At 48.3% G+C, this 27,384-nt stretch overlaps 1 protein-coding gene across 1 annotated transcript in view; it reads right to left on the reverse strand.

The window, feature by feature from the left end:
* Positions 1–27,384, reverse strand: part of Plekha7 (pleckstrin homology domain containing A7) — a 187,868-nt gene that overhangs the window by 39,924 nt on the left and 120,560 nt on the right. Inside the window, 6 exon segments of the mRNA XM_038328220.2 lie at positions 825–1,295; positions 9,158–9,333; positions 12,737–12,837; positions 13,857–13,929; positions 18,025–18,129; positions 18,777–18,888. Coding sequence (XP_038184148.1) covers positions 825–1,295; positions 9,158–9,333; positions 12,737–12,837; positions 13,857–13,929; positions 18,025–18,129; positions 18,777–18,888 — 1,038 coding nt within the window.

Raw genomic sequence — 27,384 nt, forward strand, 5'->3', positions numbered from 1 at the left:
ACCCTATCAGCTCTGCAACCTCACTAAGCCATGGGTCACCTCACAACCACCAGCTCAGTACCAAGGACAACATGTCACTCCCCTCTGTTCTGGGGCCACAGAACATTTAGTAAAACAGAACATTTAAACAAACAGAGCTGACACCTGCTCTTTCCTAGGGAGAAGTTACAACCAGGAAGGCTTCCCCTTCTGGCCAGTCCCTCAGCCATGCCTCCAAGCGAAGTTCTTCCTTAGAGTTTCTTCACCAGCCACTCTCCCTCAGCACATGGGCCTGACACCCCACCGCCTCTGAAAGCAGGCTGCAGCCATCCTCTCAAGAGCAGTTCTACAGCCACAGGTGAGCAGCCTGTGTTCCCTGACACACAAGTGTCCGCAGAGCCTAGGCTCCTCCCTGGACTCCTCAGCTGGGTCTCAGTGTCCTCACGAGTCTACAAGGACTCCTTAGAAGCAGAGGGGCAACAGTGGAAGAGTCAGCCACTGACTCTGCTGGCCATCTCTGTGTCCTCTTGGTGGGCAGAGGCCTTGCCACCAATCTCTGTGTCCTACGCAGGTTGCTTCCTTTCTCCAAGCCCATTTCATTTCTCTGGTCTGTAAATTAGAGGAGCGATCACCCCTTCTTGGAGGGCTGTTAAGGGCATTCAAATTGAGGTAGAGGGGTTAATTAGCTGAGTAGGTTCAGGGGAAATGGCAGCTGTTCTCTCTCTCTCTCTCTCTCTCTCTCTCTCTCTCTCTCTCACACACACACACACACACACAAACACACATTGTATGCACACACACCCCGTTATCATGTTCATTAGCAGTACTTAAATACCACGACTGACCTCCTGCCGTCCCCCTTCTGGGTCTTTGCCCAGTGCTCTGTCTGGGCCAGGTTGGTCTTCCTTTGGCTGTGTTTCTCTGGGTTGGTTCTGGGAGGAGCAGCACGTTGGTACCCACTGGTACCATTTTGTTCTCCTGGGCCATAAGAGATAGGTGGGATGCCATTCCTCTCAGCCCGCTGTGGCTGTGCTTGCTGGCCTCGGGGTCCACCGGATAGATCCACAAACAAGGCATCTTCCTCAGCTGGCAAGTATGGGGACCTGGCCTTGTTCCTGTCCCGCCTGCCCTCCAGTGGGTCCCTTTGAGAATGGAAGCGCTCATCCTCCGGCTCCCTCCTGTCGAAGCCAAAGGAGTCTTCATAGCCTCTCTGAGGACAGTCTCTCGAGTGACCAGGTCCCACATGGCCACATTCTTGACAAGCTTCCGTATGGTTGGCCTGTGGCATGGCTTGCCGCTCCACCTTGTCCATGTCCCTGTAACGGCAGCAGCATATTCAGCCCGCACACAGCCACAACTCCCCTTAGCATGCTATACTCATCTCTGGAACCCCCCTCCCCTCATGCCCAGTCCTACCGACTGCTGCGGAAAGCTGGCTTAAAAACCACCTCCTCCAGAAAGTCCCTCAGTGTAAAGGACTGCACCCTGACAGTCACCGTATTGAGACTGCTACTCCAGGGCCACACACTTTAGATTCTGCCTCCCACTGCCTTTCTGTCCTCACCCTGTCCCCACATACACAGGAACCTGGCAAGTGTGAGGAGAGGAACTGGGTGACAGCTAAAGGTGTGAGCTAAGGCATGATGAGGGGCTCTGGCAGTGGGCAGGGCTCTCCTGTCAAGGCTTGCCCACACTGAGCACAATTACTCTGATGCCCCGTCTGAGTTCCTGCTCCATCTAGGCTGCAGTGAGTGCATCTGACTCCAGTGAGCCATTGCTCTGTCTTGAGAGATGGGCATACAGAACTAGGGCCTGTCCCTGGGAGGCTTTCAGTACTTCTCTACAATTTTTCGTTTTGTTTTTCCAAGGCAGGGGTCTCCGTGTAGCCCTGGCTGTCCAGGAACTCACTCTGTAGACCAGGCTCAGAGATCCACCTGCCTCTGCTTCCTAAGTGCTGGGATTAAACGTGTTCGCCACCACTGCCTGCATTCTCTACAATTTTTTTTATTATTTACTTGTTTACCCATTTATTAGTGTGTGTGTGCACACATGTCATGGCGCATGTGTGGAGATGAGAGCAAGTCCTGAGGACTCAGCATGAAGTCTCACATGCAGGCACATCCAAACCAGATGAATCACTGATCTTCCTCATTGTGACCCAATAAACCCCCTTTCCTGAGTACATGGTAGATGCTGGTTCATGTTACAATGCAGAGGCTGTTACATCTCGTGATGATGGATTCAGTCTGAGGGAATCTTCCACTCCAACCCAGTGGGTCTATACGCCCTTGTAACAGGAAAACACTCAGAGACCTAAGATTTAAAAAAGCAATTTCGCCAGGCAGTGGTAGCACACACCTTTAATCCCAGCACCCGGGAGGCAGAGGCAGGCAGATCTCTGTGAGTTCGAGGCCAGCCTGTTCCACAAGAGCTAGTTCCAGGACAGGCTCCAAAGCTACACAGAGAAACCCTGTCTCAAACTCCCCCTCCTCAAGAAAAGCAAATTTTTTGAACTGGAGAGATGGCTCAGAGGTTAAGAGCACTGGCTGCTCTTCCAGAGGTCCTGCATTCAAGTCCCAACAACCATATGATGGCTCACAACCATCTGTAATGAGATCTAGTACCCTCTTCTGGTTTGCAGGTAGACATGTAGGCAGAACACTGTATATATAAAAAAACTAATCTTAAAAAAAAAAGAAAGGAAAATCCCCACAAAAACGAACAAACAAAAAAAGCAATTCTTGGGCTTTTAAGAGGGCTCAGCAGATACAGGTGCTTGACAATAACACCGACAACCTGAGTTCCATCCCCAGAACCCATGCGATGGAGAGAAAGAATCAACTCCAGGAAGCTGTCTTCTGAATGCCACAAGCACACCTGCATTCGTATATGCATACACACACACAAATACTTTAAAACCAGTCTTACTGTAAGCTCACAGATAAGAAATTCTGCTCCAAGGTCGCTTGAGCGGTTTTCCCCGCCTTCTATTCTTCTCCTCTTTGTTGGTGCACCCCACCAGCAGCTTTCGAGTAGCCAACCTTGGCCTTTGTCCTCCTGACTCCCTGTCTCTCATCCTTACAGGCTATGCTCTACAGCTGCCTCTGAGCTGATGAAAGCCCAGCTGCCTTCTGGGTCATCCCTGGGAGAGTCACAGTGGTTGTTCGGTTTCATTTGTTCCCACACCGCCAAGTGGTCACTCCAGCTTAGAAACACAAAAAATCTATCTTTTTGGGGGGAGTGGGGGGAGACTCGTGAATTCCAGACTTTCTTCAAACTCTTACGTAGCTGAAAAAGGCCTGCTTCTATCTCCCAAGTTCTGGGATGACAGACGTGGTGTATGCTATGATAAGGTTGGAGCCCATGTTTATGTGTGTTAGACAAGTATTCTGCCAACTGGGCTTCATCTCCATCTCCAAGTAGCTCTATCTTCCTACTACGTGAACTAAGAGAAGCAGTCAGACAAACACTGCACTATCACGTACTCATCAGAACTGAAGGAAACATTGCTAACCCCAAAGTCTTGTCTCGTCTCAGAGCTAACTTTATAACGATAAATCTTGGTTTTTATTGTACATGTGCAAAGGAGGATATACCCTCCCACACGTGCTAATACTTCCTGGAAATCAATTTGATAGGGAACAATTACATCTATGACTTGGATGAACAGTAGAATTCCTGCAGAATAAATCTCTAGGGAGGGGTTGAAAGAGCAGGGTGTGGAAAAGACTGGAGAGATGGGGCCTCACAGTACCTGGAAGGCCAGCAGGTAGCTTCCTTCACTCTGGTTAGGGCTTAGCATCAAGGAAGAGGCTGCTGAGAGCTGCAAGAAGTCATTTCCTTTTATCCTCCTGGAGTTAAATAGGGCAGCCCCTGGCCCTTGCCCCAGGGAAAATCTCACTCCTCTTCAGCTAGCTCCGCTTTCCCTGAATTAGCAACAGTGGACCTGACCTGTGCCAAGGACACCCTGCCACCTTCAGATGTCTCCCTAGTGAGTCACAAAACAAATGCAACAGCCCAGACTTGCATCAAAGTGGCAAGTGACAAAATCCCTTGTAAAGTTGAAAACTCCACAGTAGTCTCAGCCAGGGTCATCTACATTTTAAAGCTGAAGCTATTGTTTCTGTATATGCAAGGTCTAACCTGTGCCAGGAAGTTGACAGACCATCTCTCAACCCTGCGACAACACTGCCAAGTCAGCTTGGCAATGCCCAGAGAGGCCGAGGACACCCCCATATGGGGTCATCTACAATAAAGTGTCTAATGGAAGGGAGGGGCAGTGACAATGGGCGTGCTGACTGTGAGCAAACCTCACAAGGCAGAATCCTGAGCAAAACACTTCTGTTAACCACACAACCCTGCAGGCTGGCAGGCTGCATGTCACCTTCATCACAGCTGAGGAAAGGGAAGCTCAGAGGTGAACTACTTTGTGCCAGACCCTGTACCAGTGACACACACAGGACTCCAACCCCATCAGATCAGATCCAAAGTCTGCAGACACAGGACTGAAAATACGTTTATCAAGTACTTTCGATGAGGCTTGTCCAGCTATGTATCACCCAGGGTGAACAGAGACTGGAAGGAAGGCCAAAGAAAGTTCAGAGAGCTTTAACGTGGGGCCATTTCTGAGATGGCTGGTTCCTTACACAGAATCCCAGAGCAGGGTTCACACTGTACTCTGTCATTCCAACTTTTTAAACTTTTCTTTGGGGAAGCAGGTGTGGAGGACAAAAGACAACTTGTTGGGGTTGATTCTCTCCTTCAACCTTGTGGGTCCTGAGGAATCGAACTCAGGATGTCAGGCTTGGAGGTAAGTGTCTCAACCCACTGTACCATCTTGCCAGCGCCATGCCAATTCTATCTGAGCAACTTACAGGTAGAGAGGTTTCAGAGCTGTTTAGTTCACCAACTCCTCCACTCGCCAGCTAGCCAAACAGTCATGCACTTACTCTGGGCCAGGTACTAAGTGAACTGCTTTTCAAGATGGTGATGAGGCGCAGATGCATGCCACAGCATCCGGTTACCCCATCCCCCTTGAACGTGGCATTGGGGACCGGACTCTAGTCAGGCCTGCTCAGCAAGCTCTTTGACTCACCGAGTCATCCACCAGTCCCATATGTGCTCTTCCTCAGTTACGCCATCTGACTTCCTTGTACTATGAGGCCTCTTCTCCCTCCACATCCCTCACCTAAAGAGGCTTTTCTTGATCACACACAAAAAAGTGGCTGCTTCCCACCCACTGGTCCCACCCTTACTTACTGCCTCTGTCCTTAGATCCTGGTAAAAGTCATCTTTTATAGGGTATCTTCTCCCCACTCCCAAATGCAGGTTGACTTAGACACTACCTCTCCTCTGCCATGATTTCAGTATCAAATACCCTCCACGAATATTTGCAGGATAAAAGATGAACAAATGTGCAGGTCTAAGTTCAGGGAGACTCAGGTGGTTGGGGCACTGAGAATAGGGAAGGCAAGAGATAAGTTTGCAGGGACCAGACATACATGGCAGCTGTCAAGTCTGTCAAGGAAACGGGATTTTATTCCAAAGGTGACTGGAATGTAAGTTCCTGCAGTCCCAAGACAGGACTAGAAGCTGAGGAGACTGGAGGTACCATCTGATACCCCTCGTCTCTCTCCTCTTGTGAGCTTCAAATGCAAACGGGCCTCCTTGCTCAAGGCTTTGGCTTTCCGAGAAAGGCAAGGCATCCTTAGACAAGCTGGGAAGATGGATGTCAAGATGGCCCCAGAAAATCAGACGAGGCCCAGATGTGATGGTGAGAAGACAGAAATGGAGAGGGAGAGGAAGAGAGAGGGTGGGACGGGGGGATGGAGACAGGATGGTACCTCATTCCCCTTCCACCCCAGGAAGTGGGGTGGGTTGCGTATCATGGGGATCTGAAACTTACGTAGGAAACAAAATGATGAAAATCAGGTGCAATCAAGGAGGTGCAAGAAGGAATTCCCTGGGAGAAAGCTACAGGAAGAGGGAGGGCCTGAGGAGCTAGGGGTGATCTACGCACACTGCTAGGAGATACACTGGCAAAGAAGAGAGTGTGATTCTCTCAAACACTCACAGTTGAAACTGGAAGGGTGCACAAAGAAAGGTGGATGGTGTTACTATGCCAGGAGCTACACAAGATGGCGTGTCTGTCAGGGAGTACTGACTGCATCCCAGATTCCTCTAAGGGTGTTTAATCCTTGGAAGGGTCTTAAGAACTGTGAGAAACTGATGTGTGAAAGATGCAAGTAGTTCTCACAGTAACAGCAGGGAAGCTAGAAACTGAAGTCCCATCTGAAAGACTGCAGAGACTAAGCTCTGGGAGGAGGTGTTCAAGGAAGGGAAGGTGGGGTGGGCTGGTGACATGGCTCAGAAGTTAGGGGCACTGGCTGCCTTTCCAGACGACCTGGGTTCGATGCCCAGCACCCACATGACAGCTCACAACCGTCTATAGCTCCAGTTCCAGGGAATCCAACACCCTCTTCCTACTCCAGTGGGCACCAGACACATACAGACATACAAACAGGCAAAACATCCATACACACAAAACAAAATATAAATAAAAAAGATGATACTACAGCAGGAGACCAGGGGTGCTTTGGTCAGCCTGGTTATGGCTACTGGTGTTCCACTCATGCCAACAAGCCATCTCCAGGTTCTCAGCCTGATGCCCTCAGCCTTCCCATGGAACAAGCCCTTACTTCTGCTTTCAGCTCCTGTGGCCCACAGGACTCCACTGTTGTCCTGGGGGTGAGGCATGTGCTTTGAACAGCCAGTGATATCAATGAGTGCCTTCTCTGGACACCATGGACGGTGAAGAGCCTCAGTGTGGCTGAGGTCAACTTGAGGGTGCAGCTCAGTGCTTCTCCGGCAAGCCCCTCCTGGCTCTGCTGCTGGGCTTCAAACAGGATGGTCAGAGTCTAGGAGTGCTACAAGCCCTTAACCCTCAGATCCAGATGTTCCCTGGACCTCCCCACAGAGCCCAAGACTGAATCCAGCCCAGAGCCTGAGAGGATGACAGTCTCTGAGCCCCAGCCCAGCTGCTCTAGAGTTGGGTGTATCTTGAACTCTGCAGGGCCCTGAAGCAGTAAATCCCCATCCTGTTAGAGTCACCTGCAATCAACAGTACTGACTGATGCCACAATTCCTAAATAAAGTACAGGGCAGAAGATCTGGGTGAGAACCAGGAGACAGGAGGCTGCTGCAGGGGTGGGGGGCACAACCTCTAACGGGGAGAAGGGGAGGGCAGTGGATCACCAGACTGGAGGGGAGGCAAGATTCTGTCCTGCCTGACGAAACATTGTAACTAACCAAATGTCTGAACATCTTATTCTGGAAACCCAGAAGATTATTGAGTCTCTGTTTGGTTGGCCATTTCATCTCCCAGGTTGTTAAGGGAAAATGATACCATGTCTTTATTCTGACTCAGAAGGCAAGAGTTTTTCCAACTTTTGAAAGAACTTTGAGCAAATAGGATAAGTTTTTTATGAGCTTGTTAGGAGTGAAAATGGTATAATTTTCAGAGAAAATGCTTAAGGCAGGATCCCTTGCAAAACCTGTATCAACTATAATTCGCTGGTAGGAATAGAGCTGTCCAAATCTTAGCCAGCGAATTAGTTAATCCTCGAAGGTTCCGGGCGTGAGGCACTTTCAGTCACAGCACTCCTGCGACACAGCCAATAGCATTCTCTGCCTGTCCTCACTTCACTGGGACACAAGCATTAACATAACCAGGTACTGCTGAGTCCGGTGGCTCAGGCTGTGCTCTCTACATTTTGGAGTCTGACGTAAAACTACAGTGAGTTCAAAGCAGTCTAGGTTACAAACTGAGAAGCTGTGTTTAAAAAAAAATAAAAACAAAAACAAAAGATAACCTGACTCTACACAGCAGATCAGTTAACTCCAAAGACTGCTAAGATCGACTGCCAGTAAGGACACGTGAGCCAACACTCACAAGTGGAGCACACTTGCTGCTTAAGGGACAACGGGTGGGACTACATAAAATAAAAAGGGGTGGCATTTTCACCAGCAGTCTGCAGAGCTCGCGTGTGAAGAGCTGGCAGAGGGTTTTTGACCTAGGACCTATTTATAAGACTAGCTTAGGAAACACATGTCAGGGCTCTGGCCAAGGATTTGCACATGTCTGAAGACATGACAGTCACACGGTGGACACCTCACAGTGGCACACTGTGGCAAACTGAACAGTTACCAGGGTTTGGATGTGGTTTTCATCCTAGAAGTTCACAAATTTGGTCTCAAATGTGATAGGAGTAAGAGACAGGGCTTAGCGCCAGGTCAAGGCAATTAAGTCTTTGCCAATGCTGCAGCAAAAGCAACGGATACTGATCTCCCTCTTGCAGGAGCTCCCATCATGGTGACACTTGCCTTTGATATAGTATAACCAGTGTGTGTATGGGGAGTTCATGGTAGATTCCAAACCACGCTGGTTAGACTTCAGCCTCCAAGACTATGAGGCTAGTAAAACTCTTTTCTTTATATATTACCTAGACTTGGGTATTTTGTTTTAGCAGCAGAACACAGACTGATATAGTGATCTATATCTACTGGTACTAAATAATGTGGATGTTCTTTAATAATGTGCTTTAAAATGAAAAGAAAGGTGGTCCAATGGGTAAGATGCCCGCTACCAATCCTGACAACCCGAGTTCAGTTCCTAGGATGCATGCCATGGAAGGTGAGAACAAATTTCCAAAAGCTGTCCTCTGACCTCCAAAGTGGTGCCATGGCATCAGCACACACACCATACATACATACATACATACATACATACATACATACATACATACTTTAAAGGTAAGAAAGAAACCTACATATATCTGTACATATCTATTTCATAAACAGAAAGTTATTTTAAAGGCTATCAATTAACCTAACAGAGGTTACCTGGGAATGTGATTTGGAATATCTCTATCCCTTCTACCACAAACAAGAAAATCTGAGAACATGATATGTCAGATCCCACGGCTGTGCATCCTAAGGAGCCAGGGCATAGGCACCAAGGCATTGGATGCCGTCTAGAGGAACTGCCAGCCTGGAGAGATGCATGTGCTACGAAAATGCACTTGAGAGAGACGGCCATACTGAACACAGCATGGCCAGTGGAGCTGCAGCCCCATGGAGTGTTCTAGCTCCCACCCCGGGACCCTCCGTCAGCACTGACCTCTTGAGTGACGATCGAGACAGCACCTGCGCGGCCTGGTTCATGGCCCTGACCCAGGCGTTCATGTCCTCCAGGGTGTCAGCACTGAAGAAGTAGGTCCTCATGCCCGAGTGCTCAGCCTGGGAGCCCGCTGCGGCGGTACTGTAGATGAGCGCCCTCATGCCCGTATGCACAGCCTGCAGCAGGGGACGGACAGGTTAGTGCACATTCTCTCTGCGAGCGAGAACAAGCGGTACTCTGGCTGTGTTCCTGCTAGATGAAGCCCCAGTGTCAGCCAGTTTGTCTTCACAACCTAGATGCCACTTTCTTAGTATGGTCATACTCAGAGACTGATGTGGCTCAGTTTCCTGAGCTTCAACTGGAATGAAATGTGATGTGCACCTAAAGAAGCAACAATCCTCCTTTCAGAAGACACTGTGGATCCGGCAGAGCTGACCAACATCTGACTGGGAATTCTGCAGTGCTGGTTGCATTTGTCCCCCAAGGCTATACATGCCTCCTTGTGGGAAGCCTAGAAAGATCAGCAACTCCAATGGCTTCCGGATGAAATATCAGAATCCTGTGCCCGAGAAGGCAGGGTCCTGCCTCTTAACTTTGCAGTTAAAACTTCACCCCATCTACACAGGAAGATGGTGTAGGAAAGGGAAAGATTATGAAAGTGCCCATCCTGTGGCTCCTGGGCATGCTCACAATTTTAGTCTCTTTTTAATTCCAGCAGCCAGGAGAGGTTGGGACAGAACTGTTTTACAGATGAGGCAAGTGAATCTGAAAGGTTTGGTGACTCTCCCACACCACATCTGGAACAGATGGGCACCATCACCGGACACTGTCATTTTACAAACGTCACACGAAAAGGAAACTTTCCTGCTTTGTTCCCCACTATATACCCAGGAGTAGTGCCCAGCGTACGGTATGTGCCCACTGATTTTCGAATGAATGAATATGAGCGGAGAGTTAGAGCCTGGTCTGACTCCCAGCCCAGGCTTCTCTGTGTGATGCTACAGGTCCTCTACAAAACTGTAGTCAATTCTGCACTGTGGATCTCGCACAAAAGGTAGGCCCTAACAGTGACCAGTCAGAGGAAACAGCTGTAAGCTGGGGAGTGGCATGTTTTCAGGATGGATGGACAAATCCTCTCAGAGAGGCCTTAAACCTTCAGCATTTCCTCACACTTGACATCCAAGTCCCACAGTACACTTAGCTATGGGTCTAGTTCTCATACTAACATGTCTGAGTCTACCAACCCAGTGTCCAGAGAGACTAGGCAGACTCTGCCTGCAGCCAAGGTCCCCACGGTGGCAAAAGAAACCCCATATCCTCACTTTGAACGTCTTAGGTGTTCTTTTGGTCCCCTCTGTTTCAGCAAGCAAGAGCTATGGCAAAAAAAGAACAAAAAGAGACTCGTGCATGCCTAACCAGCTAGCAATGGAAATCCTTAGATAGGTTCTCCTGGACCATGAGGCCCAAGAGTCTCTGCACACAGAGGGTTCTGGGATAGTCACTAGCTCATCAGATGCAAATGCAGGAAGGTCTTCAGTGCGGCCTTTCAAAAGAGCAAGTTCCTGTATTACAAGAATCCTGAGAGCCAGCCTCACCTGGCCTGGGCACACTTCAAGCATGCAGCTAGCACAGGAGTCAGCAGTCATGCCAGAGCACAGAGCCTTGGTCTCTAGTCACTGCCTGCAGGCTTGTGCCTAGTTGCTCACCTGAAGACCAGGTTCCCGGCTCCACTCTGCCTGTGCTGAGGCAATCAGAGGCTCTGACAGTTAGGGTAAGAAAGATACCAGTTCCTCTGTCACCTGGCCCAGTGACCTACACTCACAGTACTGTGACTGAGGAGGTATCCTTGGTCCAGCAAGAGGTCTTGGAGATGGTCCCTTCCTCCCCGCTCTGGGCTCCTCAGCTAGCACAACCCTACTAGGCAACTTTGCATGACTGGACAGAAACCAGGCTACAGCAAACGGAAACTAGGATGAGAGTAACGGGCATCTACCTCAGAAAGTCTGCCCCAGGACATGGCTATGCCAGTACAACACTAAGGATGCCCAGCTCCTCCCCCCTCGAACCCCAAGATCAGATTTCAGGACAGTAAGAACCACCATGGATAATAAAGGAGCATGCAAAGGTCCCCAAATGACAGATTCTCAAGTTTATTCCCCTCGCAATAATTAGGCGTCTGTTGAGTGTTTAGTACATGAAAAGCACTGTATTAGAAGGGGCACGCGCACGCGCACACACACACACACACACACACGGACACAGACACACGGACACAGACACATACACAGAGTTTGGGACGCTGTGGAAGAGGGAAAAGGGGAACAGCACCTGACCTAGAATCATCTGAGGATAGACATTCAAGATGCCTTCTTCCTGAATGAGAGGAAGAGACTCTCAGGCCCTGAGAAGCACTTAGTATTTATCTTCATAGATGAGGCCAGCAGGTCGGCTCGGGGGAGGAAAGGGAAGGGTGGCACATGGCGAGGCTATGATGCTGCCTGGGTGGGGTGCTCGGTCAGGACCTTACAGATCACATTAAGGATCTGTGTTCAATTAGAGATCAGTGAGATGCTACTGAGGGAGCCAAGCTCGGGCTGCAAAAGGATGTGACTGGATCTTGGAAAGACCACTGGCTGAAGGACAGAAGGGAGGGGTGAGGACACAAGAACATGCTTCCTCGGCATCTATCTCCCATTTCACAATGAAGTGTGATGATAAACTGTACACAGCCATGACAAACTACCACGACGCCACTCCAAAGTCTGTCTCTCCTGGTCCGCAATTATTTACCCCCAGTGACGCTCAATCCTAGTGTGGTAGTTCAAATGAAAAGCATCCCCATAGGCTCCAGTATTTGAACACTTAGCTCCGAAGTGGTGCTGTCTGATAAGGTTCAGGAGGTGCAGCCTCACTGGAGGGAGAAAGCTATTGGGGGTGGGCTTGGAGATTAAAAGCTTCAAGCCACGTCCAGTAACCCTCCCCCCGCTTCATTTGCACTTACAGTTTAAAAAGTGAACTCAGCTTCCACTTCACACCTCCCTGCCATGAGGAACTCATGCCTCTGCAACTGTAACCCAAAATAAACCCTTTCTCCTATACGTTGCTTCTGGTCACAGCACAGAAAAGGAACCACTATGCCCAGAAAGGGAAGACTTTCTGAAGAAGATTTTACCACCAAAGATAATTCTAGAAGCCACTGAACAAAATGATTTCAGGGCAGCTCCTGGACTACAGAATAGAAGGGGCTGCACTTCATGCCTAGGGTGATAACCGTTTTTTAAGAAAAATAAAATAAAAAATAAAGATAGTGTCTCACTATGTTGCCCTGGCGAGGCTAGGGTAGACCAATAGGTTATGTAGACCAGACAAGGCTGGCTTTGATCTGCCTGCCTCTGCCTCCCGGATACCGGATTACAGGTGTGGGCCTACCATGCTTGGCCATGATTTTATTAAGTCATTTAGACTTTGTTAGTCTGAGTCTGAGACTCTTTAGCCTCCTAACTTTCTTTCCTGTTCATGAAGGTGTTCCTGAGAACACTGTTTCTTAAGATGGCATGAATGACCGAAGAAAGACAGTACCTTAAAGGAATACTTGCGGCTGATGCGATCCTCGGGGGCCACAGGGGAGATGACATAGCTGGGCAGAGGGATGCTTCCGAGAACTGCTTCTTCTCGGCTGTCTTTGGATGGAAAAACACATCAGAACAGCATTCTGGGAATCCTGTCTGCACCGTCTCCTTTCCATGTTCCAAATGCTTACCGGCACCTCTGCACTAACAGGACCACAGAAGTGAGGCCCACAGGGCACTTTCCCCAAGGCAGAGAGGGGCATGAGTATACTCTCCGCTCACTCTGCCAGTAGGACAGCATGCCACACGTTGTGGGGCAGAGACAAGAGTGGCACTTCTGCTCTCCCTTCCTCCAACCACATCCCTCTCCACTGGACACTAAGCCCAGTGCCCCCGCCCCGCTTTCTGTGACAGCCCTTGCATTTAGCCCCCATCCACTCCTTGAACCTCATCTCCTAGGATAATCCCTGGGATTATCTCATCTGGCCCGCACAGATGTGTCTGTCCTTCCAACTCCTTATGCATCTAGAACTTCCCTCAAGTGTGTCCTTGCAATGCCTATCTCCTCCCACACAGACAAAACACCCACCATCCTTAAAATGCCAAATGCAAATCCTAAACCTTCTAAAAACCTCTTCCCAGAATTCCCAAAGACAAGCACTTGCTATTTCCCCTGAGAAACCTAAGGATTTTGGTGACTTCAAAAGCACTCAGGAGAGTCCATACTTCCCTTTCTCTTCCGTATTTTGAGATTCCACACTGCTCAGTCCCTGACTTTATACAGAGCTCCATAAATGCCCGAATGGGAAATTCAACTCAAGTGTCCTGTTCAGTACCACAGGAGACACCTAGACAGCATCCACTGCTTTTCAGCTCTCCAGGGCCTCCAAGGTAACCTGTGTCCAAGTGGGGCAAAGCCCACGTGACTCTGGGTCTTGAGACCATAACTGAATCTTTCTTACTTGAATTCAACAAGTTGAACTTCTGGGGCCTGCAGGGGTAAAGCTGCAGCCACCAGCCATATACACCAGTGAACACATTCACAGGGTAACAGGCTGAGTAGCAGGACACTGCTCTAACAATGGACTCCCTCACCAGCCTCTCCAGCCTAGACTGAGACTCCAGCTCACCTTTATAATAAAACAAACAGTAATCAGCGAGCACGAACCACCGTCTTTTCCACAGCCTCATCCCGGAGCTGTCCTGCAAAGCACAGATAACAGTCAGGGGAGCCTATTACACCCCACCCCTCTACTCATAGAAAGCTGATCCCAGAGCCAAGACCTGCCCACAGCCCTCTTTCTCATTTTTATTTTATTTTATTTTATTTTTTGGTTTTTCGAGACAGGGTTTCTCTGTAGCTTTGGGGCCTGTCCTGAAACTAGCTCTTGTAGATAAGGCTGGCCTCGAATTCACAAAGATCCGCCTGCCTCTGCCTCCTGAGTGCTGAGTGCTGAGATTAAAGGCGTGCGCCACCACCGCCCAGCCACATTTTTATTTTTTAAGATTTATTTTCAGGGCTAGAGAGATGGCTCAGGAGTTAAGAGTACTAACTGCTCTTCCAGAGGATCTGGGCTCAATTTCTAGAACTCAGATGGCAACTCACAACCATTTGTAATTGGAGTCCCAGGGCATCTGATATCCTTTTCTGGACTCCACACACCTGTTTATAATATACATCAGGAAAGATGCCCAGATACTCAAAATAAGTGTAAATATTTAAATGTATTTTAATATTCGTGTGTGTGTATGTGTGCGTGCGTGTGTGTGTGTGTGTGTGTGTGTGTCCGTCCACAGGAGCCAGAAGAGGATGTTAGAGCCCTAGAGCTAGAGTAATAGGCCACTGTGAGTAACTGATGTGGATGCTAAGAACTGACCTTGGGTCCTCTGCAAGAGTGGTATGTGCTTTTACCCAACGAGCCAACTGTTGGCACTTCTCTTTTATCTGTCTGCTTGTCTGTCTGTCTGTCGATAGAGACAGGGTTCCCATGTATAACCCTGGCTGTCTTAGAACTTACTCTGTAGACCAGGCTGGCCATGAACTCAGAGATCCACTTGCCTCTGCCTCTTGAGTGCTGGGGTTAAAGACGTATACCACCACATCTCTTTTATTTTTATTTTACTTTACTTTTTAATGAGATGGTCTCATGTAGCCCAGGCTGACCTCAAATTCACTACATAGCTGAGGATGACCTTGAACTTGTAACCCTTCCCTTCCACCTCCTGAGTGTTGGGACTGTAGGTGGGCAACACTAGGCCTGGTTTATGCGGCCCTGAGATCCGGTCCCGAACCTGTGCTTGTCTCACACGCACCCTATCCACTGAGCCACATCTCTGGCCCCCATATTCTCCCCCCCCCCCCCCCCCCCCCGCGTTTTTTCGATAAGCCAGACATCTTACTGAATAGCTATTCTTCGAACAGGACATTAAACTTAGACTAAGTGGTGGCTTATATTTTCTCTCTCTTTCAATGACATTCTCTCTCTTTAAATAGACATTAACTTAGACTCACTGATGGTTTATCTCAGGAAGTAAGGTTTTCTGGTCTCCTAGGAACAAATTATTATAATCCATTTACTTCTAAGAAAGGAAAGTTCAAAAATAGACGTTAACTACTGATAATAAATTCTTATTAAAAATGAAGTATTTTGGTTTTGTTTTAGGACCTAGGCTACAAAATATCTTCATTCATTCTGATTAGAAAGTGAATTTACATAGGGTAGTATTGAATAATTTTTTAAGTTAGGTAATTGAGACAAAGCTCTCAGCTAATCAACTCCGTTTTCTAACACAGGACTGATTTTGTTATTTTCTTTTCATTCAATGTAAAGGTCTGAGTTCTCTTTGCAATCAAATTTTCTCATAACAAAAGTCTAAAACAAACAAACCAAAAAACTTGATTACAAAGAAAATAGCTATATTATATATCAGTTTTCTCCAACACCTAAGAGAATCTCAGAGCTGGGTTTAACTGACAAAACATCTTTCCTTGCCAGGCGGTGGTGGCACACACCCTTAATTCCAGCACTCTGCAGGCAGAGACAGGTGTATCTTGGTGAGTTCGAGGCCAGCCTGGTCTACAGAGTGGGTTCCAGGACAGCCAGGGCAGTTACACAGTGAAATCCTGTCTCAAAAAAAACCAAAGGAGGGGGATCTCTCCTTGAAGCTGGAGAAATAGCTTAGTGGTTAAGAGCACTTGCTGCTCTAGTAGGAATCTGAGTTTAGTTCTTAGAACCACGTGACAGCTCACAACTGTTTCCACTCCAGTTTCAAGGGATGAGATGTCCTTTTCTGGCTTCCATGGTCACCAAGCACGAGCATGGCACACATACACACATGCAAACAAAATATTCATACACATAAAAATAAAGTATTTTCCTAGTCAGAAGTTTTGACAGGCTTGAATTAAAATAGAACAGCCCTGGCGGTGGTGGTGCATGCCTTTAATCCCAGCACTTGGGCAGCAGAGGCAGGTGGATTTCTGTGAGTTTTGAGGCCAGCCTGGTCTACAGAGAGTTCTAGGACAGCCAGGAAACCCTGTCCTGAAAAACAAAAACGAACAAACAAAACAAACAAATAAAACCAACAGAAGAACAGTTTCCAACCCTAAATATGACATGAGACTTGTTTGCTATGCACCCCTATCCCACAACACACACTAAAGTGCCAAAATCAAATTAACTTGATGTTGTCATCCATGGTCAGTTTTGCAGACTGGTCAAATAATTTCTACAGTCTATACAGCATTTCCCTTCTTTTTACTGGCAGGCCTTTATCCATCTTCCATACATGGTTCAAAGGCCACTTCCTTGGGGAAGCTTCCTGGGCTGAGGGAGCACAGCTCTGCTTCTGCTTTGAGTATGCAACGCTCTAAACAGACCGTTATGGAAGCAGAGCAGCAAAAGGGGTGGGAGGTGGGAAGAATTATTTACAGTCCTCTCCCTCTCCTGCCACATTTCCAACCAGTGTCCTTTCCTTAACAGGGCATGTCAGATGAAGACAGCCATGTAAGAAAAGAGGAAAGACCAGAGCTATGAAAGCAGACATATGACCAGGAGCTGATAAAGAGGTTTGGGACTCCGCTTCCATGAGAAGGGGGCTCCGGAACCCCTCCTATACAGTGTACAGTGCAAAGTTCTCACAAATGCTATCCTCAAATGGGCGTCATTGCTCCTGGAGTCTCACTGGCTTTTGTAGATGCTAGTAGGTGACAGATTAGGGATGTGTGACAGTGTGATGTGAAAAATGCCTTCTTTGTTTCCCTCTGCAGATGACAGGCTCCTGAGAAAACCTTATTTACCTCTTCACACACGTTGTGTGAGCCCCACAAACCACGGCACAGACACGGGGAGCAAATGAATGAAGAAATGACAAGGAGAAAAGGAAGGGGCCAACGAGACATAGTTCTGGGGTTGGAAGCTCAGAGCTGTCTGAAAGATCAGAGACAAAGCAATGAGGGCGTATGGGTCAGGAAGCTGAAGGACAGCCTCATGAGACAGGGTTGCCACGTTTCCTGGCTAAACAGATGTGGGGAAAGAAGGAGCAGGTGATGGTGTTGAGGTCTCCTCCCTGCACACCTGAGAGAGGAATGATGGCTCCTCATTACTAAGATCCAGGGAAAGTGACTGGAGAGAGGGTGGGCAGGAAGCAAGTGATGAATCTGGCAGATTTGGGTTTCCAAGTGCTAGGGAGCTAGCCATACATCCTAGGCAAGGGCCGGGCGGTGTGGCGCACACCTTTAATCCCAACACTCAGGAGGCAGAGGATCTCTGTGAGTTTGAGACCAACCTGATCTATAGAGAGAATTCCAGGACAGGCTCCAAAGCTACACAGAGAAACTCTGCCTCGAAAAACCAAAAATCATTTCAGGCAAGGAAAAGATAGCACTTGTAACTAAACGATGACAAAGGCACTGTCACTAGGAAGGCAGTGCTGGCAAAGGGTGAACGTGGAGCTGGGTTCTGGCTGACTCATCTGTTTACACTGTAGCCCTGGGCTTCAATATGCAGCCCTCTCCCCTCATCTCCATCACCCCACGCTGCATCTGACCAGCCCCTGGTCACCAAGAGCACCGGGCCAAGTGGTGTAGTGGTTTTGGGAAGGGAAGCTGCAACCCTAAGTAAACAGCTCACTCACAAACAATTAACAGGTCACTGTGCACAGTGGGCAGAACCCACCTGCCCCAAACAAACTCTGGAACAAGAAGCTTCTCCAGCTACTCACAGCCTCCCAAGGCCGGAGGAGAGAGAAGCAAGCAAGATTCACTCTTCCATCTCACTCCCACCTCAGCGTCCTCACCTGCTTGTGCAGCCAGCCCCTCACCACCACCGGGACATTGAGGTTCCTCCGAATGGCCTGGTCTCTCTTCCCAAAGCTGTGCACTTTGCCGCTGGACTTGAGGATCTAGGAAAAGCAGACTCTGTCCTAGCGTCAGGGACTGAGTGGGGCACACACATGTCGTGTGACAGGAGGACTGTTTGCACCCTGCTGTCACTGTGTGCCCTTGATCACAGCATCCCTCCCAGCCAAATGGCACGACCCAGACACAGCAAACTTCTCATGGTTCACACAGAGCGAAGTGAGTTAAGGGAGTTTTCCATTAAGAGCTGTTGCCATGGCATTCTGAAACAAAGTCACTTTCAGTTCCTGACTTTGTCAGTATCCAATACTCGCTCCTCCAATCTGGTTCACCTGTCTAAGTTTGTGATCCTACATTTTGAACAAAAACATCTGGGCATTTTGCTCTTCAAGCCTGTCTGTCACTGAAACTTGCCAGGATCTAACACAATATACACGTAAACAGAGGTGTTGTTTTCTGAGCACACGCCAAGACAGTGAAGAATGCACTCAAGGAACTAGATGCCAGTCTTGGTCAATCAGCAACCACCCGTTTCCTTGGACAAGGGCTACCACCTCTCTCGGCTTCTATTTCCTGATCTGTAATTTTGGGGGGAGCATTTCTTATGGGTGAACCCCACAAAACTGTGATAATCAAATGGACTTCTGGTTACAAATGGGCTTGGAAAAATACAAGGTGATGGGGGACTCACCTTGGGTCCCGGCTTGGCTTCCAGGGTGGATGTGGTCCCAGCCGTGGACGTCTCACTGACCATGCTGGACGGTCTTTGGTTTCTCTCTTGCTTCGACATATGTGGGTGTGGCCTGCAGGAAGGTGTAGGGGAATCCTGTGAGTATGTGCCCAGCTGCAGAGTGGAAAGCCCAGTCTATGACCTGTCCTATGCTGGAGCTGGTTGCTTGGCATCAGACCAACTCAGGTCCCAGTTTTTGGAGGTCATCTGATTCCAGACTGTAGACAGAGGTCACAAAATCCACCTGTCCCCGTCCTTCAGAGGACCAAGAAGATGGCAGATGGACACACCATCACAGCCAGACATTCCAGAAAATGGTACACACCGCACTCCCTGTCTGTGATCTTAAGGTACCCACACTCATTCTCTTACTAGGGTGTCCTGGCAACTGCTCAAGGCGCACAATACTCTTCACAGAAGGAGGGAGTCATCATACATTATACATACACACACACACACCTCCACTTCCCCAACTCCCCAAAGAAGCTATTTATAATTAGTAACAAGAAATCACTTGCGCACACATCCACACCCCCAGATATACACAGAGAATGCTTACATAAACACCAGTGGGGCTTGCTGCCCAAAATAGACCTCCTCAACAAAGAGTCCTATTCTGGGAACACTCCATTTGCCCCAAAATAGAGCTACTGGAGATATTAACCCCCTGTGCCATGCCTGGATAGCAGGAAGTCATGAAGTATCTGTAAGGCCACAGTAGGGAACCCTAGTGCTTCCCCATCAGCATCCCAGCCACATGGACTTCCTGCTGAGAGGCTCAGGGTGGCTCAGAGCTCAGAGCGCCACTCTAAAGATGTGGAAGAACATCCTTCTCACCTGCTTTCTGAGGAGCCCATTTCTGTATCAGTCTTTATCATAAAGAAGTGTCAAAGCCTTCACTCAATACCTATCCTTGAACAGAATGATGCAGGACGACAAGACCCTGCCAGCTCCACAATCTGTAGGCTGTCCCTGAGCAGAAAGCAGAAACCACTGCATTCCTTGTCTGCATTTTTTCTGCTGCTCCAATAGGCAGCAGGATCCAGGCAGGTCTACATATAATATATTGTTGAGGCTTCCTGCTTCAGGAGTTGAGAAAAATTACTTCGGAGGACTTAGCCAGGACCCCAAAAAGACAGAGCTGGAGGATCCAGGCCAGACGAAGCTGAGAGTAAAGTGCTCAGAATGTCCTGCATCACTTGCTTTTACAGGGCGGGATGGAAAAATTCTGGTCTTCACCTAGAGATACCATGCTCCCTTCAGGCACCACCACTGCTCAAAAGACACGGATCCTTGTAGCGCTCTGAGTCTCAACACCAGCACTGCCCCAGGAGGCGACTTCTCTGCAGAAGTTGTATGGCCACTAGGCTTCCCCTGCAGCAGACAGGCATTAGCTTCCCAGTGGGCCAGCCCCATGAGATGCTCAGCAGTGGCAAATGCACTACCCACCAGGCGGAAAGTCGGCTGACTCCATATCAGCCAGACTCATCCAGAATCCCTGCCCACAGCTTCCATCGCAGCCAAAACATTGTTACTGCTCCCTGTTCAGATGGGGAAATGTCAGCAGGCTGAGCCTCTCCCTTGGCAGAGGCTGCAGCAGCAAATTCATAGTTTGGGAGTGGGAAGAGGCTCTATGAGGCTGCTGTGCCATATCTCTGCCTCTCAGCAGGACAACCAGCCATCTCCCCAGGACCTGGTCCTGCCCAGCTTTCCAGAGGGAGGTCAAGGAAGGAGAACTCTTGGGTTGCCTGTTAGGCAACTTTTTTCCCCCACTGAAATCTAAGACACAGTGGGTGGGTAAGAGGGGATAAAGGTGCTTGCCTCCAAGTCTGAGGACCTGAGTTCAATACCTGGGACCTCCATGGTAAAAGAGAGAACCAATTCCTACTAACTGTCCTCTGACCTACAGACACACAGATATACATACACACACAAATTCAAGATCTAAAAGGCAATCTCACAAAAGGTTTAGCTGTGACTTTACCAAGTTCAATTGGATTTCCTTTGAGATATTAATAGAAACATTATAGGATATTTAAGAAAATACAAAAAAGTTAAATGGTGAACTGAGGAGGAGGATCCTCCATAGTCCAGTCACCCCAAACAAAAGCATTTTAACATTTATTTATGTCTGTCCTTTCTGTTATGTCTGGTTTGATTTTGAGGGTGTTGTTTTGGGTTTGTTTGTTAGCTTTATTTGTTTTTCTCTGTAACTGTGATGTGTTCGTGATCTTACTTGTATCTGAGGTTTTAAACTATTTTAGCATGCAAGGTAAATTAACACATATCTTTAATCCCAGCACTCAGGAAGCAGAGGAGGTGGATCTCTGTGAGTTCAAGGCCAACAGGGTCTACACAGTGAGTTCCAGAACAGCCAGAGTCATATATTGAAACCCTATTTCAAACAAAACAAAACAAAAAAAACCCAACATACTTTAATAAAAACATTTTTCCTGTCTTTTTTTTGGCGGGGGGGGGGGGGGAGACAGGATTTTTCTGTGTAACTGCCCTGGCTGTCCTCAAACTCACAGAGACCTACCTATCTGGATCTGTGGCTGGTCCAGGAAACCCAGAATGAGTGAGAGCTTTGCCATTTCTTTGCCTTAGTCTGGCCATCATAACTTTACCCCTGGCCATGGGTACTAGCTGGCTGGGAGTTTTCTCAGCCAATAGCATGCCAAAAAACAAAACTTGGCCACAGGTTTGGGTAAGAAGAGGACAGAGCTCCAGCTGGAGGAACCAGATACAGAGAGATTTTGTTTGAAATAAGACTGGTTATGGCCACACCACTGACATCTAAGAAGCAGTGGGGGGCAGGGAAGGAAAGGAAAACCCAAAATCTGCCCTAGGAAGGTGACTATGTTGTCTACTAATGCTGCAAGAAAGATCCCCATTCAACCAACAGTCTTCAGTGTTATATGCAGCCTGACCCGGCACTCTGAAAGAATGAAGACAGACACATGCAGTCTAGCCATCCAAGATAAGGCCAGCCTTCAGAGGGTGTTTGCTAGATCCCCTCACAATGGATCACACTGAGAGATGACCTTAGAAATGACTACAAGTTATTTACTAGAATCACAACTAGCAATCCGTTTTATATCAAAGATAGACATGAGAAATTTCCTCAGTGGGATGAAAAGCTGACTCTCATGAAAGCTTCCATAGCAGTTTAGCCTATTGATTTAAGCACGGGAGCACCCAGGATGTATTTATGAAGCCTCCTGAACAGATAAGCCAGGGGACCCAGAATGAGTGAACAGGGCATCATTCAACAGAGGGAGACCTGGTGCATTTGCTTCAGCTAGGCTACTGGGCAGGAAAGTTCCCTACTGAAGAATATGGCCGGACAGACATACTGATCTGTCTTCGAGCCCGCAGCCTGGATATTCTCCACTAATGAGTTTCACCCAAGAATGTCCCCAGAAGACAAATAGTTCCCATCAGCATGTCCTCAGGCACACTGCATCCTACGGAGGAGACCACAGAACCTGCATGTTCAGACTCTTAGTGTCGTTAAATAAGATCTATTCACTGTAAGCCTGCTTGTTGGGTTTCTGTGCTGTCTGGATTCCCAGGACAGTGGGATGGCTGAAACAAAGACCTCCCTTTCCTTCACTTAAGCTACATGAATGCAGATTATTTTGCTGCAGGGGTGTGGGCTGAAGTTCAAAACAGTGAGCTAAACTTTGAGCTCAGCTGCCTCCTGTCAGAACCAAACAAAAGAAATGAAGAGTAGACGAAATCAGCCGGGAGAAGTCCCATTGGGAAAGGGCTGGATTCTATGCGACTGTAGCCAAGAAGTGACTTTCTCTGCCTCAAGACAAAGTGCTCATAACCTGATAGGCAGAGCCAGAACCTTTATAAATGCGGAAGCCATTTGCTCTGGGCACCTGAGTGTCAACACAGCAGGAACCTTCACTTCTGCAAGTCACTACAGACAGGTCAGCCAAGCTCCGAGAACAGATGCTCAAAGTACAAGAATGTTGGGCGGTGGTGGCGCAAGCCTTTAATCCCAGCACTGAAGAAGCAGAGGAAGGTGGGATCTCTGTGAGTTTGAGACTAACCTGGTCTACAGAACAAGTTCCAGGACAAACCCCAAAGCTACAGAGAAACCCTGTTTCAGAAAAACTAAACCAAAACAAAACAAAACAAAAAAGTAAAAGAAGAACTTGACTGTAGCTCAGGGATAGAGTGCTTGCCTAGTACTCATGAAAACCTAGGTTCAATCCCTAGAACTGTAAAATTTTAAATTAAGTTAAAAACAATGAACTGAGGGGGCCGGAGAGATGGCTCAGTGGTTAAGAGCACTGCCTGCTCTTCCAAAGGTCCTGAGTTCAACTCCCAGCAACCACATGGTGGCTCACAGCCATCACAGTAATGAGATTTGGTGCCCTCTTCTGGCCTGCAGGCATGCATACAGACAGAACACTGTATACTTAATAAATAAATGGTCTGCCATAAAGAGATCCCAAGTTCCAAGTGCCAAGCCCCAAGATCTGTGAGATATAGATCTGAGCTATCACAAACCCAAGGCCAACCCCCAACCAGGGGAGGGGAAAGAGCAAGATCAGAGACGACAGGATTTCAGTGAACTCTGATGTGTTTTCACTCTTCCACAAATCGGCTCTTTGGGCCTCCGTTTCCATTTTAAATGGGGTGAAAACTTCTCTTCACAAGACAGCTTGTGCATTAAGACGACTTTCTGAGAACTAGGGGCACTGTAAGATCTGCACCACTCCTGCATCACCACTAAATCCCAGGTACAGTTCATTTTTACTACCAAGCCACTTCTCTCCAGAAAGCTCAAGATGCCAACCGAGTAGCTGAGACCACAATGGTTTCTTAGCAACACCTAACCGGTGACTTTTTTAGTCAAAATATAGAAACTATGGCAGGTTTCCCTTCTAGTGGTCAAGGCAATGGCTGAAAGTCGTTTGACTTACGGGGAAACAGAACTCTATTATTAAAAAGACCTTATTGGGCTGGGGATCTGGCTGGGTGATAGTGTACTTGTCTAGTGTTAGCAAGACCCTCAATTTGATCCCTGGCACTGAAACAAAACAAAACAACTCATTTAATCTTATCCCTTGAATTCTGAGATAAAAGGAATCCCAACTTCAGGCACTGTCCTCAAAGATTCCAAAGACCAGAGAACTCAGCTGGGAGATGGCTATGAACGGGGGACTGCATACAAGAGAGGGCACACTTGCAAACACAAGCACTCATTTAAGGAGCACAATCTACAGTGAAAATGACAGAAGGAAGGGAGAGAGAGAGGGAGGGAGGGAGAAGAGAAAATTAGTTGTTGTCCCAAGCAGGCTGACACACCTTCATAACCCTCTTCCCAGATAAAGAGACACAGACAGGCTGCCAACGCTTACTGTCAACTTCCAGCAACCCGGGGGAGGCTGTCTGACACTGGATTTCACGGGTGAGGTTGAGTAGCTGCAACTTCACCCCAGCACAGTTCACTATGCACTTTCCCCGTCCCCTCAATTCCTTAAACACAGGCTGGGAAAGAGCCCAAACAGCACCTCCTCACCTGGCATGAAGACAGCCCAGACAGTTGTGCCCCCACCCCTCAATCAGAGCATTGTCCTGAATTTGGCATCAGAGTCCCCAAGCTGGACTGCCTTGGGCTAGTCTCTTTCTGCTTCAGACTCCATGAGTGCAGGATGAGAGGGAGACTCGAACCTCGGAGACTCTCCCGTTCTAATCTGTCCCCTTCCAGCCTGCCTGCTCCTCCTGCCTGATCTACCAAGCAGCTGCCCTTCTCATCAGACTACAGCAATTGTTAAATGGTAACCAGAGCACTTCCCAGGTTGTGGGGAAGGAAAAGCAAAGGACTAGAGAAGCCACAGGAAGAAACAAGACTTCTGTTTTAAAGCAACAGCTTCCCTTCCACATAGCAAAGCCACAATGGCTGCATATTTGGCCAGCAGAAAAGAGCCAAAGATGTGGGTGTCATGTGGCAAGGACTGCATTCCCAACTGACAATGCCCTTCGAAACATCCACACCAAAAACTGCCACTTGTCCCTGAGTGAACTAAGGGCCCCATTCCCATGTCTCCCCTTACCTGTGACTGTCACAAATGCTGCCTGAAAATCCGGAGAGGAAAACCAGTCAAGTTCCTGCATCTGCTTGCCAGGTGTTTGCATTTCTCCTCATCTTTTCTGCTGCCATGGCAACCAAATGCAACAGGCAAAGCTAGCCCAAGACTATCAGTGTCTGGAGACAAGGTGCTGGTTCTACCAGTCACTGATGGCCACAGATGAGACTCCCACAGCCCAGAACCACGAGGGTGAGCATGGGCTGGCCTCCTCCTGGAGCTGGAGAGCCTTCTCACATGCTCACTCGCCCTTACCTCTGGCTGCCAGCTTTTACCAACATGTAGCTGCAGGAAGAACAGCAGACAGATCGCCTAGCAGCGGGAGATTTCCACCTAAACCCACAATCTGCAGTAGCTTCAGGAGAGTTTTGCCCTGAAAATCGTAAAATAAAGTCTCTTCTGCAAAGGGGCCAAAGTTCAGTAAGAGACCGCCTACCTTCAGCAGGCTCAGGCCTCTCTTAGAGCTGTCTTCAGACACCGCTCACATCACCAGCCATTCCAACCGTGTTTTCTCTCCAAATACGCAAATGGAATGGGAGGACAGTTGAAATTGACTGAGCAAAGGGAAAGGCATGCTAAGTAAAGGTCCCCTTGGTGAGGACCCCCAAGGGAGCCCACATGCCTTGCAGTTGGTTGTCCGGCACAACAGGGGGCTTCTGAACTTCCAAAGCAAGTGTGCTCTCTCTCTCCAAGCCTGGCCCCACCTCCACATGAAATGCTCTGCGGAGTCTGGGGATTGGTGTACACAGCTCACTGTCAGTCAGCTGCCGTCACTGCTCAGGAATGCTTCTCTCTTCCCCAAAGCTGTAGAGGCACCCGCACGGAGAAGAAGAAAGTATGTGCCTTTCTTCTTCTCAAGGCTCAGACATGGAATCACATTCCTGGGCCTTGGGTGAGGGTAGACCCTGATAGCTACTGTGATGAACAGCTCTAATTGTCAACTTGACACAATTGAGAACCACCTGCAAGGAAGTGTCTAGATGAGGAGTTGGTTTATATTGGGTTAGCCTATGGGCATGTCTATTAGGGACTGTCTTAATTAAGTTAACTGATCTAGGAAGACCCAGCCCACTGTGAGCAGCACCATCCTCTAGGCAGGAGGTCCTGAAGCATTTTAAAGGTAGAGAAATCAAGCTGAGCACAAGCAAGCAAGCGATCATACACGCATTAATTTATCTCTGCTCTTGACTGCATGTGCTGTGAATAGCTGTCTGATTTGACTTCCCCATGGTATCATTTCTTTTCTAAAATATTATTTATTTATTTATTTATTTATTTACTATGTATGCAATATTCTGTCTGTGTGTATGTCTGCAGGCCAGAAGAGGGCACCAAACCTCATTACAGATGGTTGTGAGCCACCATGTGGTTGCTGGGAATTGAACTCAGGACCTTTGGAAGAGCAGGCAATGCTCTTAACCACTGAGCCATCTCTCCAACCCCCATGCTATCGTTTCTATCACCCACGGTAAGAGCTGACACTTCGGGTTCCACGGCTGTGGATGCGCCATGAAGCCTTCAGGCAAATTAGATAGCCACCCAGGGTCCTCAAGTCCTACGTGATCTATGCATAAGGATGCTATATAAACCCCTGCGTGTGTGCGTGCGTGCGTGCGTGCGTGTGTGCATGGGTGTGTGCATGCATGCACTAGACAGTCTTTAAAAGCTGGACACACTCGTTCTATGCTCTCTTCCCGCACCAAATTTCCGACAGGCCTGAGCACCTTCTTCTCTCCTCCTCTTAATAAATTCCCCCCACCCCCTGAGGCAGGGTTTCTCTCTAGTTTTGGAGCCTGTCTAGCTCTTGTAGGCCAGGCCTGCCTCTGCCTCCCGAGTACTGGGATTAAAGGTCTTAATAAACTCTTAAAGTAGGTTCCATTGTGTGTCTCGGGATTCGTTCTCACGCCCAGTAATTTCACCCATAATGACAGAATTGTAAGCTGAAATAAACCCCTTCCCCACTAAGTTGCTTTTTTGTCAGGGTATTTTATCATAGCAACGGAAATAAAACTAGGACAACCACAAAGGGCCAGACACCTGCTGGCAATTGAAGAAATTCAGTGAGCATCAGGAAGCGGCTTCGGAAGAGTGGCACAGATAATCCGATCATGAGCAATGAGGCCCTATACCAATGCTGGGGAGGGCTTCCTGAAGAAGAGGCAGCAGAGGAAGCTCAGTGTCTCTGAAGCTCGCCTAAGGGTACTACAGGTCAGCTACGATTGGAGTCTCCACTTAGGTAGCACAGTGAGCACAGCTAACGACGAGGGTTTTCTCCCTGAAGAGCACTGCCTCTCCTCTAGAGCCCACCTTTGGATTTCTACTTGATGGCTTTAGCGGTTTCGTTTATGTACAACTGTAGCAGGAGAGTAGGATATCAAAATAATCATATAAAGAAAGGCTGGAACCCTCTTCACTGAGGTTGACATGTAAAAGAGCATGTAAAGAAAAACGTGAGCTAT

Source organism: Arvicola amphibius, chromosome 1 (assembly GCF_903992535.2).
Source record: "Arvicola amphibius chromosome 1, mArvAmp1.2, whole genome shotgun sequence".
NCBI classification, from domain to species: domain Eukaryota; kingdom Metazoa; phylum Chordata; class Mammalia; order Rodentia; family Cricetidae; genus Arvicola; species Arvicola amphibius.